At 42.8% G+C, this 15,619-nt stretch overlaps 1 protein-coding gene across 1 annotated transcript in view; it reads left to right on the forward strand.

Annotated features, from left to right (window-relative positions):
• TSPAN17 (tetraspanin 17) overlaps nucleotides 1-15,619 on the forward strand; it is a 1,348,708-nt gene that overhangs the window by 1,299,343 nt on the left and 33,746 nt on the right. The window contains exon 7 of the mRNA XM_044069351.1: nucleotides 3,387-3,503. Within this exon, the coding sequence (XP_043925286.1) occupies nucleotides 3,387-3,503 (117 nt within the window). The remainder of the gene's footprint in view (nucleotides 1-3,386; nucleotides 3,504-15,619) is intronic.

The following is a 15,619-nucleotide window of genomic DNA, read 5'->3' on the forward strand; positions in this document are numbered from 1 at the left end:
ATTCTGGAGGCCCTGGGGTATTGATATTTTCCCTTATCTGGATGACCTTCTCCAGACTGTTTCAAAAGACAAGCTTCTTCAGGATCTTAAGTGTAACATGGATCTTCTTTTAAGCTTGGGCTTCACCTTGAACCTGAAGAAATCTGACCTTCTCCCTTCTCAAGATCTGTTTTTTTTTCTGGTTTGCCAGCTGAACACTGTCACACTGATAGCATCCCTTCCTCAGGACAAAATATAGTTCATAATCTATTTCCTGTCTCTCTTACACAGGGAAAGGACTTAAGGAAGAGGAATACCGAGAGCTGAGTGATTCATGGCTTCAGCCATTCAAATGATTTCTTTTGCCACATTCCACATGAGGAAGATTCAGTGCTATCTCAAGTCCATTTGAGCACAATGTTAGCAGCCAGTGTGAACTTCTCTATCCCTTTCTTTCCCTTCGTAAAGAAGGAATTCATTTTCTGGATCTACTAGGTATCACTCAGTCCTGAATTGCTTTTTCTGATACCCTTTCTCCACCAAGAAGTCCCCACATAACCTTTATACCTGGAATGGAGAGTGTGTTCCATGAACATAAAAGACCAAGTTATATGATGAAGTCAGGTCTTAGAAACCCATTCTGGATTTATCAGTCCTGAACACCTTTTTATTGGTATTAAAATTTAAGATTTTCCCTGCAAACTGTTCTTTCTTTGATCCTTCCTCAGGCTTTCCTGGTTACCCTGGCCCTCAGGGGCACTTCTCTTCATATCCCCATTCATCCAGACTAGAAAGTAATGTCTGGAACAAACCATATCAGTATCAAGGGTCCTGATCCAATTCTTCAGTCTTTATATCACCTTTGTTCTCTAGGAACCTTCCGAGTCATCAGACGTAATACCACCTTAATGTAGTACATCAGCAAACAGAAAAGAACAGAGTCTTATCTCTGCAGACATGCCCTGACAGCCAGTTTAAATAGCTATCCAGCACAATTTCTTCCTTCAGGCAATGTATATTCTCTCAAAGATGTAAATTGTGGTGTATTATTTGCGCAGATCTAAGGCATACCCTCACAAATGGTTGTTAGAGAGAGGGCTTCCTGCAGATTATCCATCAGTTAGGAGCTCACTAAATGGGCCTGTTTACTTCCACGCTGAACATACATCACAGACTTTTTTGCTCCAGGGTTCCATGCCCAAAGTACATGTTAATATCTTCAAAAGGGAGATTCCTTTATTCCTTCCCTTCCTTTCCCTTGATTCCAATGTGTAATTTCAAAATCAGGTACAACCCAAATATGCTGTTGGTGACCCCTTTTGGACTACACAACTTTGGCTCTCCCTTCTATTCCACTGGTTGGGACAATCACCATAAGTTACCCCTTAAGATAAACTTGCTCACACAATAGAAGTGCTCTCTTATTCATCTAAACTGGTAAACCAGTGTCTTAACATTTTGGACGATAGGATTTTGTTACATTTAGGCATCTATTTTCTGAGGGCATGCTACAGGTGTTATAAGAGGCTAGAAAACCTGTTTGAAGAAGGCCTTATGTTTTCAAAAGGAAAATATTTTCTACTTGGTGCCAAAAAAGAAAAATCAGAACCCTTATCAAATGGGTATTCCTACTGTCGTATTCTGTCCCGTTTGTGTGAATTTCTTAATTCAGGTCTGGCATATTCTTCCATTAAAGTACATTTATTGATCATCTCTGCCTGCTTGCCTTTAAATCCACCTTTACCTTCATGTTTTGAGGTCAAAAATTTAAAAAACGGTCTGATATATCAGGCAATCAAGAAAATCTATTACTCTACCATGGGACCTGAATTATGTCTTGGAAATGTTGACATGTCTATTTGAACCAGCTTCTTTCTCTCTAAAATGTTTATTTGGAAGAGTGGCTTGCTGGTAGCCATTACTTCAGCATAAAGAGTGTCTGAGTTACAATCCCTCATGGGCTGTCTCCCCCTTTTCTCATCTTCCACAAGGACAGGGTATAATTGAGGACTAACCCTTCTTTTATGCCTAAGATTGTGAATTAAACCTTTCTTAACCAATCCATCACTATGCATTCATTCTTCCCCAATCCTGAAAATGGAGTGGGGTTGGCATTTTGCATACCCTAAATGTTCATAGACATTTCTGGTTTTATGCAGAAAAAAAATAAGGCTGCTAGTAAGACCAAACAAGTGTTTCTTTCTTTCCAGGATAAAAACTGGGTCTTCTTGTTTCAAAGCAGACTATCGTAAGTGGATTTCTCTGGCTACTTCTTGTTGCTTCTTCTTTCATTGAAAATCCCTCCAATGCCAAGGCACAGCTCACTCTACTGGGGCTGTTGCCTCTTCTCTTGCTTTTTTCTAGGTTCTGGACCCAAAATCCATCCTGGAAGCAGCTATATTTGGTCTTTACTTCACACCTTTACAAGTCATTGTAAAAATGATGCATTGTATAGAGCCATCACTGGATTTGCTAGATCAGTCCTCCACAGAATACTAGACTCCAGTTCCTCAGTCCACATCCCATATAACCTAATCAACTTTGGGAGCCTTCTCATATGCAAGCATTACTACAGAAGTAATCGCTGAAGGAAATAGTACAGTTGTATAAGAACGTACCATGACATTAGATGTCTGAGTTAGCCCACTATTGCAGTATTGGCTCCTTCCCTCCTTTCCCCTTTTCTTTTGTTCTAAGCATATATATATTCCTCTTTTCCTGACCATGATGAACACAGTACATTTGTTTCTCCTTTTTTTCAGTTTTCCTCACAAGTGGCACACTTCTCTTACTAAGAATGCCATGTAAGTGCATGTTTATTTCTGCTTTCTAACATAGGTGGGATTCTGCTTGGATCCTGTCTGTATGATATATTACATCTCTAACCAGTAATTTCTAAATGATAAACCTGTGGCCACTCTTTCTTAATTAGTAATAAACTTTACCTTCTGGTATTATTTGAACACTAACTCCATTTACACTTAACAGCCCCCTACAGAGACTTCCTCCCAACTCTAACACTTGATTACTTTTTCATTTCAGACTAGCTTGCTTCCGGTCTTACCTTTGATATTATTTGTGTGCATTAGGTGTTGCAGCATATTTCTTTCTCCCACTTTTACTCCTTATGTGCACAGTTTTAGGGGTGATTGTTGACTTATAGACCTTTCTTTCCAGCAGTCATCCACCTTAAGTGGAAACAGTTACTGATGACTGCACTTTGACTAACCTTCCAGACACTTAATTGTGTAGTCAAGAACTGTGTACTAGAGATACAGCAATAGGTTAGCAAACCAAATGATCTTTGCCATAAAAGGTTTGTATAGCATTACTTTTTCTGTGCATTTTGCAGGTACTCCATCTTAATTACAATTTACCTGTTTCTACTTTTCTTCCCAACAAATCAGGAAATGGAACAGCAGAGTTTTATTTACACAAAAGGCTGTGTGGGGCAGTTTGAGAAGTGGCTACAGGACAACCTTATCGTCGTGGCTGGCATTTTTGTTGGCATTGCACTATTGCAGGTGAGTTTGGAGAATGATTCAGTTTGTAATAACAGCTGTACTGATTTCTGAGTTACACTGTGTCCTTAAAAATATATTTATGGTCTGCAGGGGTCTATTGGAGACAGATAAAAAGAGAAGTTCCAGGTGGCACAGTACACTAAAGCATATAATGAGTTTACATAAGTAGTTATATGACATTTGTTTGTTTGGTTTGTTGTCTTAGTGTTAGGAAAGAATTACTGTGATTGCGTTATTAGTAAAGGCATAGTGTAGAATTTATAGTAAAGAGCAGAACAGATAGCTGCAGATTTGCCTTTGTAGTTTTTTTATGGGTGTGTGTCCAAAAATTCAAACAATGCATTTTTTTATGCAGGGTACATGGTACGAAGAAGCACTGCTCTAGGGTAATGCTTGGAAAAGGCTGTACATGATTAAGAGACAGAAGAGTAGAAGTACTTACTAGCTGTATGCATTGTACACTAAGTCTGCTGGTCAGGTGCAGAGCAATGGGAATGGTGAGACTGTTTTATAGTCAAGACTGTGTACTAGGGCTTTCCTTAAATGCAGCAGATACATTATTTATGTATGTATTGTTTGATTGATTGTTTTTGTTGCCTGGGTAGATGGACTGTTCCTAGGACCCTTTTCAGCCACAATCCAGGCGCATACGTTCAGCGAATTACAAAGTTAGTATGATTTGAAATGCAAACAACTAGAATATTTATACAAGTAGCAAAGTCTTCAGGATTACAAATTATGAAGCTCAGTATAGTACTACAGATTACATAATGTGTTAAACATTTATGTTGGAATATAAATGTCTGGCTTTTGCAGATTTAGTACAATACTTCCTTCGTCTAACATGTCAGCACAACATTATTTTAGGTAAAGAGGTAAGGTAAAGATGTGTGTTTTATACATGAAGCATACAGAAAAATGGCATGTTATGCATTTAAATTTATGCTCACTAATATTAGTATAAAGAATGTAATGCTCCAGAGTAAAAGGGACAAAATGTATAGCTGGTGAGAGATCATGCTAGTGCTAAACTCTAAATATGTGTCACAACTTTGGCCAGTGCCATTAGAATGTATATATCTGCGTCACATCCATATTCTTTAACTGGGTGATAAGTAAGGAGAGGATGAGATTAGGAGGAGAGATGGGGAAAAAGGAAGGATAGGGAAACCTGAGTGTCTTTTATCAGATTTGTAGTAAATCGGTAACTGTTATATATTAGAAAACATTTTTTGCTGAAATAAAATCCTTGTAATTACTGTTTAAATATAGTCTGTGAATGCTTCATTGCAACTCTGTGAATTAATATGGATGGTTATAAAATGGTAGGGGAAGGTGAAGATGAAAGGTCAAGCTTTGACAAGAATTTAAGTAATACTAATTAGACTTAGCAAATCAATAACGTGAAGAACTTAAGGCTTGCTTGTCCTCCTAGTTGGGCAATTCATTTTTTCTTCATAGGGAGAATACAGATTGGTACTTCACGGCACTTTGCTTAGTTTTCTTCCAGCAGAACAGGAAACATCAGTGATTACATTTGCATGTATTTCTGTTGATGTCCTTCTATTCACTTGCTGCAGTATTCATAACCTGAGGGATCTCCCACCAGAGGCGACCTGACATTGGCCAGTATACAAAAGTCTTATACTGCTAAAGGGTCTGCTGTATGTTGCACGTAGGCTGCAGATGGACATAGGCCATAAAAGTGACATACGCACGCACCATCCTCAGAACTTTTCTGCTGCCAGTCAGAACGCATTCTGACGGTCAGTCTGATCATTTTAGTGATTGCAACTTCAGCTTTTTTCAGATAAGTGCCCCGTTGGGAGAAAAATATCTCTTTACTATTGTTTTGGTTATGTCATCCAAGAAGACCAAGTGCCAGTGTGCAAGACAAATTCCTCATAAGGACAGTCATCTACAGTATATCTTTTACTTAGGGCCTAGCCACAACCATAAGTTCTGTAGCATTTGGCAGACCTTTGTACCCAAGACCTTTAGAAGCAGGCTCTCTTCTCTTGCTGTCTGTTTAGAGACCCAACGGCTTAAGTTGTTAGCTAAGGGTATGGGAGGTACCTTGGGGTCCGACACCAAGATGGTGAATCACAAGGCCAAGAAACCTAGGCCTGCAGCTTACACTGCACCTCCACCATCAGACACATCTCCCCAAGGTGTTAGCCTACCCGGAGGCACATCAGATTCATACCTCTCAACTATTCAGATTTTCACAAACTGTTCAGATTTTTCCTCATATTTTTGGTCTATTCCTCATAAAATTTTGGTTTTCTAGCAAATCGCCAACAAATCGTTGTGGATTGAAATCATAAAATAATGACAGACCTTTGAGTTACAGGCTTCATACCTTCAGAAAATGCATGTTAATGCAAAATCTGTTCTATCGTATGTAAGAGCAATGTTTAAAAATTGTCGCTGTTTTTGGGCCTTTGTACTCCCATTGTATATGGCATTGTCCAGGTTTCTTGGTCTTAGAGGTTGAGAGGTATGAGATTCCAATTTCAAGCATGGAGTCACAGGCCAAGCCCAGTTCTAAGGCTGCATTGACTTCGGCAGTGAGCATGTCTTTGGAGGTAGAACAGATGTCCATTCAGGATGTCATGGGGAACTTAGGCTCATTATTATGGAAAGCCCTAGGGGGATACCGCAAACTCTAGTGAGAGAAGAAATTGAGTCAGACATTTTTGAATGCATGCCTTCGTCCGGTCCTCCGTTGTTTCATAAAATTGTGTCTTCTGTCAAGAAAAAAAAAAACAAGCATTTGTCCCTTGCTAAAGAAGCCCAAATAGATTGTCAGGCCTTTTCCCAAAGCTTGTTTCAGGCTTTCATGGCACTCAAGCTGCCTTCTTCTTTGCCTGCTCCTACTCCTGCTCCCCTTCTTTCTCCGAAAAGGATTAGAGACAATGATTCCTCTGATGATTTTTTTTCCTCTGGTGAAAAGAAATCCTTGGATTACTCAACACAAATTCTCTCTCCTCAGGAATATGTTTCCTCTGAGGAGGAGTCAGTCGGTGCTGATTCCCCTGTGGAAGAGATTTCATTCGGTGAAACTCTTCTGAAAATGGGAGAACACTTTAAGCGAAACAACTCCAAAATTTCTAATATCCAAAAAAGATACTATTAAGTACTATAAGTTGATCTCCCTAGTCCCTCTGCAGTTCCACCGATGAATCCTGCATTTCTGGATGCCTTTCATTATGCTTCCCAAACCCCAGACTCCCAGGCCCTGGCTTCCAAGAAGCTGGACCACTTCTACAAGGTCCCTGAGGATTGTAAGTCCCTCTTTAGGTGTCCTGCTGCAGACCCAGCAGTCATTTCTGTAGCTGCAGATAAACCGTCTGGGTTGCTTCCTTCTACCACCCTTCTCCCATCAGACAAAGAGAGCAGAACCCTTGAGAGACTGGGAAAAAAGGCCTGTACTTCAGCCACCTTGGCTTTCAGGGCTGTCAGTTGTCAGACACATATGACCAAGTACTCCTTAGAGCTTTTGTCTCAGGCATCAAGCGCCATTTCAGTTCTTCCATTTTCTGAAGGAAAAGCCTTGGCCATCTCTATCTTGGGAACTTCCTCCCAAGTGGCAAGACACTCCATTAAATGCAAATGTGATGCGCTGAGGCTTGTGCCAGGACAGCTGCTACTGGTTCAGTTCTCACATGATTTTCCTGGCTTTGGTTGCAGCCCCTCCAGGAAGACTTCAAATCTAAATTAATGGATGCACCATTAGATAATTCAACCTTATTTGGTCCGGCAGTAGCTTCTCTCAAGTCCCTACAGGAAAAAAAATAAGGAATTCAAGGTGTTGAAACAAATCTTGGTTTCTCCTCTGCCCAGGTTTCATAGGAATTTCCCATCTGAACCTGTCCTTGTCCACAGCTGCACTCAGCATTCCTCCAGTAGGATTTTCAGAGGAGGCAAGAGAAAACAGAAGCCTAGGGGTTCTCAGGCAACATGACAACAAAGACAGTCCTTTCCTGACAAGGCAAGAAGTCTGTGACTACCCTGCAGATGTCTCTCTCCCTTCACCTTTCAAACGCTCACAGAGTCTGGGAAAGCATCTTTGCATTACCAATAAAGGATACTTCATGGTTTGGCATCCCCTCCAAGAGCAACTGTTCCAGGAGCTTTGACAACAGGGTTGTATTCAAAGGGTTCCTCAAACTGCAAGAGGGAAAGGCATTTATTCAAGAATATTCTTAGTGCCCAGAAAGAATGACCCCTGGAGACCAGTCCTGGATTTATCCCATCTTGACATTTTCTTAAAGGTTCCTTCCTTCAGAATGTTGACACTCCAAATTCTGTTCCTCTTATTCTTCCACACAGATACATAGCATCTCTGGATATAAAATATGTTACCTTCACATTGCCAATCACCTTATGTTCAGGAAGTTCTTACATTTTTCTGTGGGCTCCTGGCATTTTCAATTCTCTGCCTTGCCCTGTGGTCTTTCTATAGCTCTGAGGGTGTTCACAAAATGCCTAGTTCCAGTGATTGCACATTGCAGGCTTTTGGGTGTCCAGATTTTTCCATACCTGTACAACCTGCTCTTATAGGCTCCAGCTTCTCACACTCTACTCCAAAATCTGGAGTCCACCATTTCCCTCCTTGGAAAACTGGGATTCACCATCAACTTCAGGAAGTCAGTCCTCACTCCTTCACAGGACCACATTTTTCTTGGTTGTCGAATCCAGGCAGACATAATGAGAGTTTCTCTTCCACCTCAGAAGGTGCAGGACCTTTGGTCCTTCTTTTCACTCCCTTCTCCCTTGACTCACATCACAGCCAGGGAGTTCCTCAGGGTGCTGTGATTCGTGGCTTCAACTATTCCCATGGTGCCAATGGCAAGACTCCACTTGAGGAAATTCCAGTGGTTCCTCAGGTCTGTGTGGACCCAGCATTCTCTCCCAATAGAGTACAAAGTTCCCCTCATTCCTTTTCTAAAGATAGAACTGCTCTGGTGGATCCAGCAGATAGCCCTAAGTCCAGTACTACCTCTGCATCCTCTCACCCCATTTCTAGAACTCTACACAGATGCATCAGACGTGGGCTTGGGGGGGGGGCGTTGGGCAGATTTACAGTTCAAGGAGTTTGGTATCCCTTCCAGAAAACAGAACACATCAACATCAGGGAAATGTGAGTGTTGCTTAGAGCTCTACAAGTATTTCACCCTTTTCTTTGCCCAGACCTTCTCAAACTATTCACAGACAGCATGACAGCCCTCTGGTATGTGAACCAGATCCTATCTTCTTTGCAAGTTGGCTCTTCTGCTATGGGAATTTCTTGTCCAGTACAAAATGACTGTTCAAGCAGTGCACATTCCCTCCGACCTAAACTCCGTGGCAAACTCCCTGAACAGGCCCATGACTCATTCCCACGAATGGATGCTTCACAGGGATGTGGTCTTGGACATAGTCCATCAATGGTGTATTCCATAGATTTGTTTGCCTCCCCCTGACAGCTTTCAAAATTTTGTGCCAGAGTCCCAAGTCCTGCAGTTTGGAAAGTAGATGCCCCCTTCTTTTGTTGGAAGAAGATGTTTCTGTATGCATTCCCTCCCCTTCCTTTAATCGCAAAGATTCTTTTCAAGATTCGACAGAACCAACCACAAATCTTGCTGATGACTCTCTTTTGGCCAAGATAGCACTGGTTCCTCCTGCAGTTAGCCAAGGGCCATCACCACAAGTTACCCCATAGAGTGGACTTTCTCACACAAAATAAAGGATCCCTAATATATCCACACCTTTCAATGCTACATCTAACGCTGTTGGTGATAGGATTCTAATTCCTTTCAGACACCTGTTCTCTGAGGACATGCTCAGGGTTTTGCAGGAGGTCAGAAAATCCAATAATCATATGTGTTACTTTTCCAAATGGAAAAGATTTTCACTCTGGTGTCTCTCTAAGAACTAAGACCCACTGACAGTGGGAGTCCCCGTGGTTCTGTCTTATGTGTGTGAATTGCTGTTTGCTGTCTTGGCTTATTCTTGTGTCAAAGTACATTATGTCAGCTTTTTGTGCTTGTCTGCCTCTCTGTCTCCCTCTAGCATCCAGATTTGAGGTGAAATAATTTTTAAGGGTGTCCTTCACATTAGGTCTCCCAGGAAAAACCTATTCCTCCTCCTTAGGACCTTAATTTTGTTTTAGAAAAACTGACCCTGGCCCCTTTTGAGGCAGCATCTTCTGCCTCCCTTAAACATTATTCTTGGAAAACTGTTTTATTAGTGGCCTTGACTTCAGCTAGAAGGGTGTCGGAGCCGCAAGCTCTTATGGCTTCACTGCTCTTCTTGGTCTTTCATAAGGACAGGGTATCTTTGAGAACAAATCCTTCTTTTATGCCAAAAGTGGTTAATGAATTATCACTTAACCAGTTCATTTAATTATCCCCCTTCTTTCCTTCTCCCCAAAACCACAGTGAGAAGGTACTGCACTCCTTAGATGTACATAGACAACTTAGATTTTATCTGGACAAGACTAAAGCTATCAGGAAATCTGATCAGCTATTTGTGAACATTCATCCAAGGGCTCTGGGTTTACCTCTTTCCAAGCAGACTATTTCTTCTTGAACTTCTAAGACTACTGCCCTTCTCATTATGGAGAACATCGATGTCTGTGCTGTAACTGAAACCTGGTTCAAAGCTCCTGAGAGCACCCCGGCACTATCAGGTTTTACCTCATATCATGCGTTCCGGCCCCAAAACCCGGACCACACCACAAAAGGAGGGGGTGTATCCATATTCATCAAGGATACCCACACCTCCAGGTTGGTGGCAACGCACGAAGCATCGGAAACCATCCAGGTGCAATTAACCATAGGCAAAACTGCTCTACAATTTGTAGCATGCTACAGGCCACCCTCTCAAACTCAGGAACCCCACACAGCCTTCCTGAAGACACTGGAGGGTATAAATGTATCTCCAAACACCATTATATTGGGTGACTTCAACTACCCGAATATAGACTGGGAACATCACTCAAGCCCAAACTTTCTAGCCCAAAGGTTCCTGGAGTTCATAAATTCAAATGCCATGGAACAACTAGTCACCGTTCCCACAAGAGGAGAGAATATACTAGATCTCATCATCACAAACATGGGGACAAAATGCTCCACACCGGAAGTATATCCCTCATTGGTGAGATCAGATCATAAACTAATCTCACTGGATATCCACATCCCGCCCCCACCCCAAACAAAATGACCACAGTGAAGAACTTCTCTAAAGCAAACTTCACACTACTCAAGACTGGTGTGGTATCCTTCAAGGCCCCCGAGCCAGTGGAAACCACAACCCAAGCTGCGAAAGCCCTTACAAATGCCTTCTACGAACACCTCCAGGACTGCATGGGTCAGGCAATCCCTAATAAAACCAAGACTCTTTCTACCAAGGGCAAACGTCCAGTCTGGTGGACCCCAGCCATAAACAAACTTTACAATAAGAGGAGAAAGCTGTTACATGATAGAGCAAAATCCATAAAAGAGAAGACACCTTTAATAATTATTAGTAAAAAAATACGAGCACTCATAAAATCATCCAAGGCCAACTTTGAGAGAAAAATTGCCATAGATTCAAAAGACAATCATAAGGCCTTCTTCAGCTATGTTAGAAACCTGGGTGGAAACTCCCAGATATGCTCAGAATTAGTCCAAAATTATACAAAAATCACTGAACCCACAGACATTGCCAATATACTGGCAGACAGGTTCAGTGCAAACTTCACCCCCCCCCCTCAAAAGGAGAGATAACTATCCCAGCGGAGTGCAGCCTCCCAGACATCTCCAATGCGCAGGTGAAAGCTGCTCTCTCTAAAGCTAAAAACACAGCATCAATGGGACTGGATGGTGTCCCCGGCTGTGTGCTACACAAACTCAATGGGGAACTAAACCCACACATAAGGCAGCTGTTTAATCTTAGCCTTACCACAGGATACGTGCCCAAGGAGTGGCGTACGGCAACTGTGGTCCCACTCCACAAAGGCGGTGCCTCTACGGACCCTGGTAATTACCGGCCCATAAGCTTAACAAGCCTGGTCTGCAAAGCTATGGAGAGGATCATAATGGAGCTCATAAACAAAGACATAGGGGACTTGCAGACATTGGACCCGACCCAGTTTGGCTTTGTCAAGGGCAGATCATGCCTTTTGAACTTGGTCGACTTCTTCGAAACAGTCACCAAGGCCATTGATGAGGAAAGGCAGTCCATACAGCCTACCTTGACCTTGCAAAAGCTTTCGACACAATATCCCACTCGGGTATTATAGAGAAACTTACCAGCTTAAATGTAAACCCATATGTCACAAGATGGGTTGCAAACTGGCTAAAGGACAGAACCCACAGGGTTAGAGTAGCTGGCGCCATGTCAGACTCCAAGCCGGTCACAAGTGGTGTCCCACAGGGCTCAGTCCTTGGCCCCCTGTTGTTCGGCATCTACTTCTCAAAAGTACAGGCTAACATAGGAGGACTATGGCTGACAAAGTTTGCAGATGACTGCAAACTGGGAGCCATAGTGGAAAGTACATCGGACACAGATATCCTTCAGAGGGGTCTCACGGAAACTGATAGCTGGTGCCAGAGCCATGGCCTGAAGTTAAATGCCAAAAAATGTATAGTCATACCCTTCGGGAAAAACAAGGTAACCCCAAGCTACCATATAGGTGGCAATCCACTAAGCACAGAAGAGGTTATCAGGGACCTGGGGACCCAGTTTGACAGTGGCCTTTCTTTTGACACTCACATTGCTAAAGTGGTTAGAAAAACCTTCTACATTGCCCACCTGATCATGAAGGGATTCACATCCAGATCAAGTGAGGTGATTGTTCCCCTGTACTCTTCACTTATCAGACCAATGATAGAGTACAATGCCCCATTCGGGATGTATCTCACCCGACACCTGCAGCAATTGGAGAGACCCCAAAAGTTCCTCACCAAAAGGATAAAGGGACTCCAAAATCTGTCATATGCTGCCAGACTGAAGAAACTCCAGCTCTATTCAGTCGCATACCGTCTGCTCAGAGGTGACCTGCGCCTGACATACAAGGCCATGTCCAACCCGGAATTAATGGACATGCTCCACCTCAAAAAATCCAAATCTACCAGATCCACTAGAGCAAGTGACTTAAACCTTAGCACGGATATAAATAGGACATGCTGGAGGGATAGATTTGTCAACCAGAGACTCCCTATGTTGTGGAATAAAATCCCGGTCTATGTGAAGCAGAGCACCTCGCTGGCTCTGTTCAAGAGTAATCTTGACCGGTGGATGGGAGATCGTAGGTTTACCCCGGGAATCATCTCTGTGTCACTGCTGGACAGAGGCACAACAAACTAATGGGCACAGTATTTTTTAACATAAGGGGTGGCGTAAACCACAAAAACTCTGGGCTAGGCTTATAAATGCCTTAGGGCAGATAGCCTAGTATAAACCTATGAACCTATGATGTTCATCGTGTTTCACTGTTGCAGTCATTACACTTGGGTTATCCTTCTGGCAGGCGACCCGCAGTCGGCCAGAGTTCCAAAGTCTAGGTCCGGCGTCGGTTGCTGTCACCTCTTCCCTGACGTCAGTGCACCAGGGGTATAAAAGATGCAACCAACGCCATTTTCTCCAGTCTTTCTTGCTGCGCGGTGCCCGAAGCAAAAGCAGTTTGCAAGTGCCGGTCGGCCGACTCCTGAGATTTTCGAAATTGAGTTTCAGAACCGAAGTCTTCAATAAAGCTAAGTACCCCGTTGGGGAAACTTTTTCTTGCTCCAGACCGATGTCAGTAAAAGTTAATAATTGTATTTCTTGTGGGAAGCAAATACCTCATAAGGACTTTCACTTTTACTGTATTCCTTGCCTAGGCCCTGACCACGACATTAGTTGTCGGTTTTGTGCTAGATTCAACAAACGCGCTATTAAACATCGGTTTGATTTTGCTTTACATTACTTTGGCTGAAGGTTTAACTACATAATGCCATCGGAACAACCGATGACCGGAACTTATAAAAAACGAAAAGACAAAGAAAAAAACCGGCATCCGAGGTCCAAAACTGACGACAAAGCCTCTTCTAGGCCAGTCGCCGGTTCTCTGGTTCTCAGTGAGGTGCTTTCGCAGCCCCTAACACCCGCTACCTCAGAGCCACAGGCCATATCCCACAGCCACGTGGAGGCACCGAGACCTGTGGAAACTCAAGGTATTGGCCCTGCGGTAATTATTCCCTCTGATGGGTCCGGAGCCGCTGAGCAGGCATCGGCTTCTGAAGGTGTTTTCAGACATTCACAGCTTACTATTAAGTCCACTACAGCAGCCATGGCAAAGTCAAAAACACCATTAAAGACAAGGAAACAAGTACAGCATTCTCCTGAACAGTCATCCATGCCAAAGAAACAGATGCTTAAAATGGCCTAAGACCTAATTACTTTAATCAGGGGTTCCCATCCCCCTCCTGACAAAAGGCCTAGGCAAGACACTGACTATGATTCCTCTGACCTGGTTTCTATTTCCTGTGACTCCTCTTCTGATCAGGGATATTCTCTCCCTCCCTATGAGGACTCTGATGCAGAAGAGTCCATACCTTCAGCCTCTCCGCCTGAGGATTATTCTTTTGGGGAAACCCTGCACACCATGAGGGAGCATTGGGAGAGCCAGGATTACTCCGAATCCAAGAAAAGGCTCAGAGACTTTCTTTTACTGCCTCAGCACAGGCCCCTAGCTATTCCCCCTGTGCTTGATGTTGTTGATGATGTTTTCTCTGAATCCAGTCTGTCTCCTGATTCTTTGCCCCCTGCACCAGTCAAGCCAGACAGGTACTACAGGGTCCCTGACTCTCATAAATTTCTTTACAAAAATCCTGATGCATATCCAGAATCAATTTCTCAGGGTACTAAAAGGGTTAAGGCTTCCACTGCAAAAAATCCTGTCCCCTCAGATAGGGATTCCAGAGCTCTGGATAGATGGGGGAAAAAGTTTACACTTCTGCTACTTTAGCTGAAAATAAGCATCCCGGGGTCGGACTCCGGGGGACATAAGCCCTCACGGGGAAAAGGGCCCCAAAAAAAACACCTTAACAAAAAAGAAATCTACAGTAATAAATGCAAAGTTTTAAGGCCTTTTAAACCTAATATTTAAAAGGCCACCCTTTGGGAAAAAAAAACCGGGGAGGAACACATTTTCCCCTAGGGCCTCCTGCCCTTTTGGGAACAGGATCTTCTCTAAAGACTCTTCCCGGGAAGGAAAACCTCAGCCCTAAGAAATTGGACCACAAGGAATTGACCAAAAGTTTTACAAAAATTCCAAGGGGAAGGCCAAAAAATTCTTTTGCCTCCCAAAAAACCTTGCAAAATTTGTAAGGTTTCCCACCCAAAAGGCCTGGGGGGGATTTTCCCCCTTTCAGGGCACAAGACAGTTTAGTTCCCCCTCTTTTCTCCCAAATCTTTTGAACCAGAAAAAACCCAAAGTACCCTTCCCCCAAACGGGCCCAAAAAAGGTCCCACCCCGAGGAGGAAATTCCCCCCGGGCCCCTCCCTTAACCCCCTTTCTTTCCAGAATTCAAAATTTACAGTCCAAAAACCTCAACTGGCCCATAAATTTCCTTACAATCTTAAAGGTCAATGTTTTTTGGGGGCCAAACCATCAATAAAAACACCCCAAAAAGGGAAAATTTTTGGGTCAATGAAAAAGGGGGGACCGGAAAACAATTTTCAAATCTAAAAATTTTTCAATGCAAATGGATTTCATTTTCCCCATAAAATATGTCCCCTTTTCTGCAAATAAACATGATATTTATTTTCCCCTTTTAAGACATTTCAACTAAGAATTTAAACCCCAAGGGAAACCCAATATGTTTGGGGTTTTAATTTCACTAAAAAACTCCCTTCCCCCTTTTGACCAGCTGCCCATCAGATTTGAAATTTTTGCCTGGAAAAAGTTTCCTTCTTTTAATTTCAGTTAATTTAAACTGGGTCTATCGGGCGTTTTTCCCCCATAGGAAGAGTTTCCAAACCCCGTTTTTAGCCTAAAGTGGACCGGGTAGCTTTCGGGCCATAATTTACCTTTTTTTTCCCTAATCCTAAAAAAAAGGGGAGAATTTAATTTTGGACTAAGCAAGTTTTTTTTTTGGAAGAAAAAC

Source organism: Protopterus annectens, chromosome 4.part0 (genome assembly GCF_019279795.1).
Source record: "Protopterus annectens isolate FY-2018-M chromosome 4.part0, PAN1.0, whole genome shotgun sequence".
Classification (NCBI taxonomy): Eukaryota; Metazoa; Chordata; order Ceratodontiformes; family Protopteridae; genus Protopterus; species Protopterus annectens.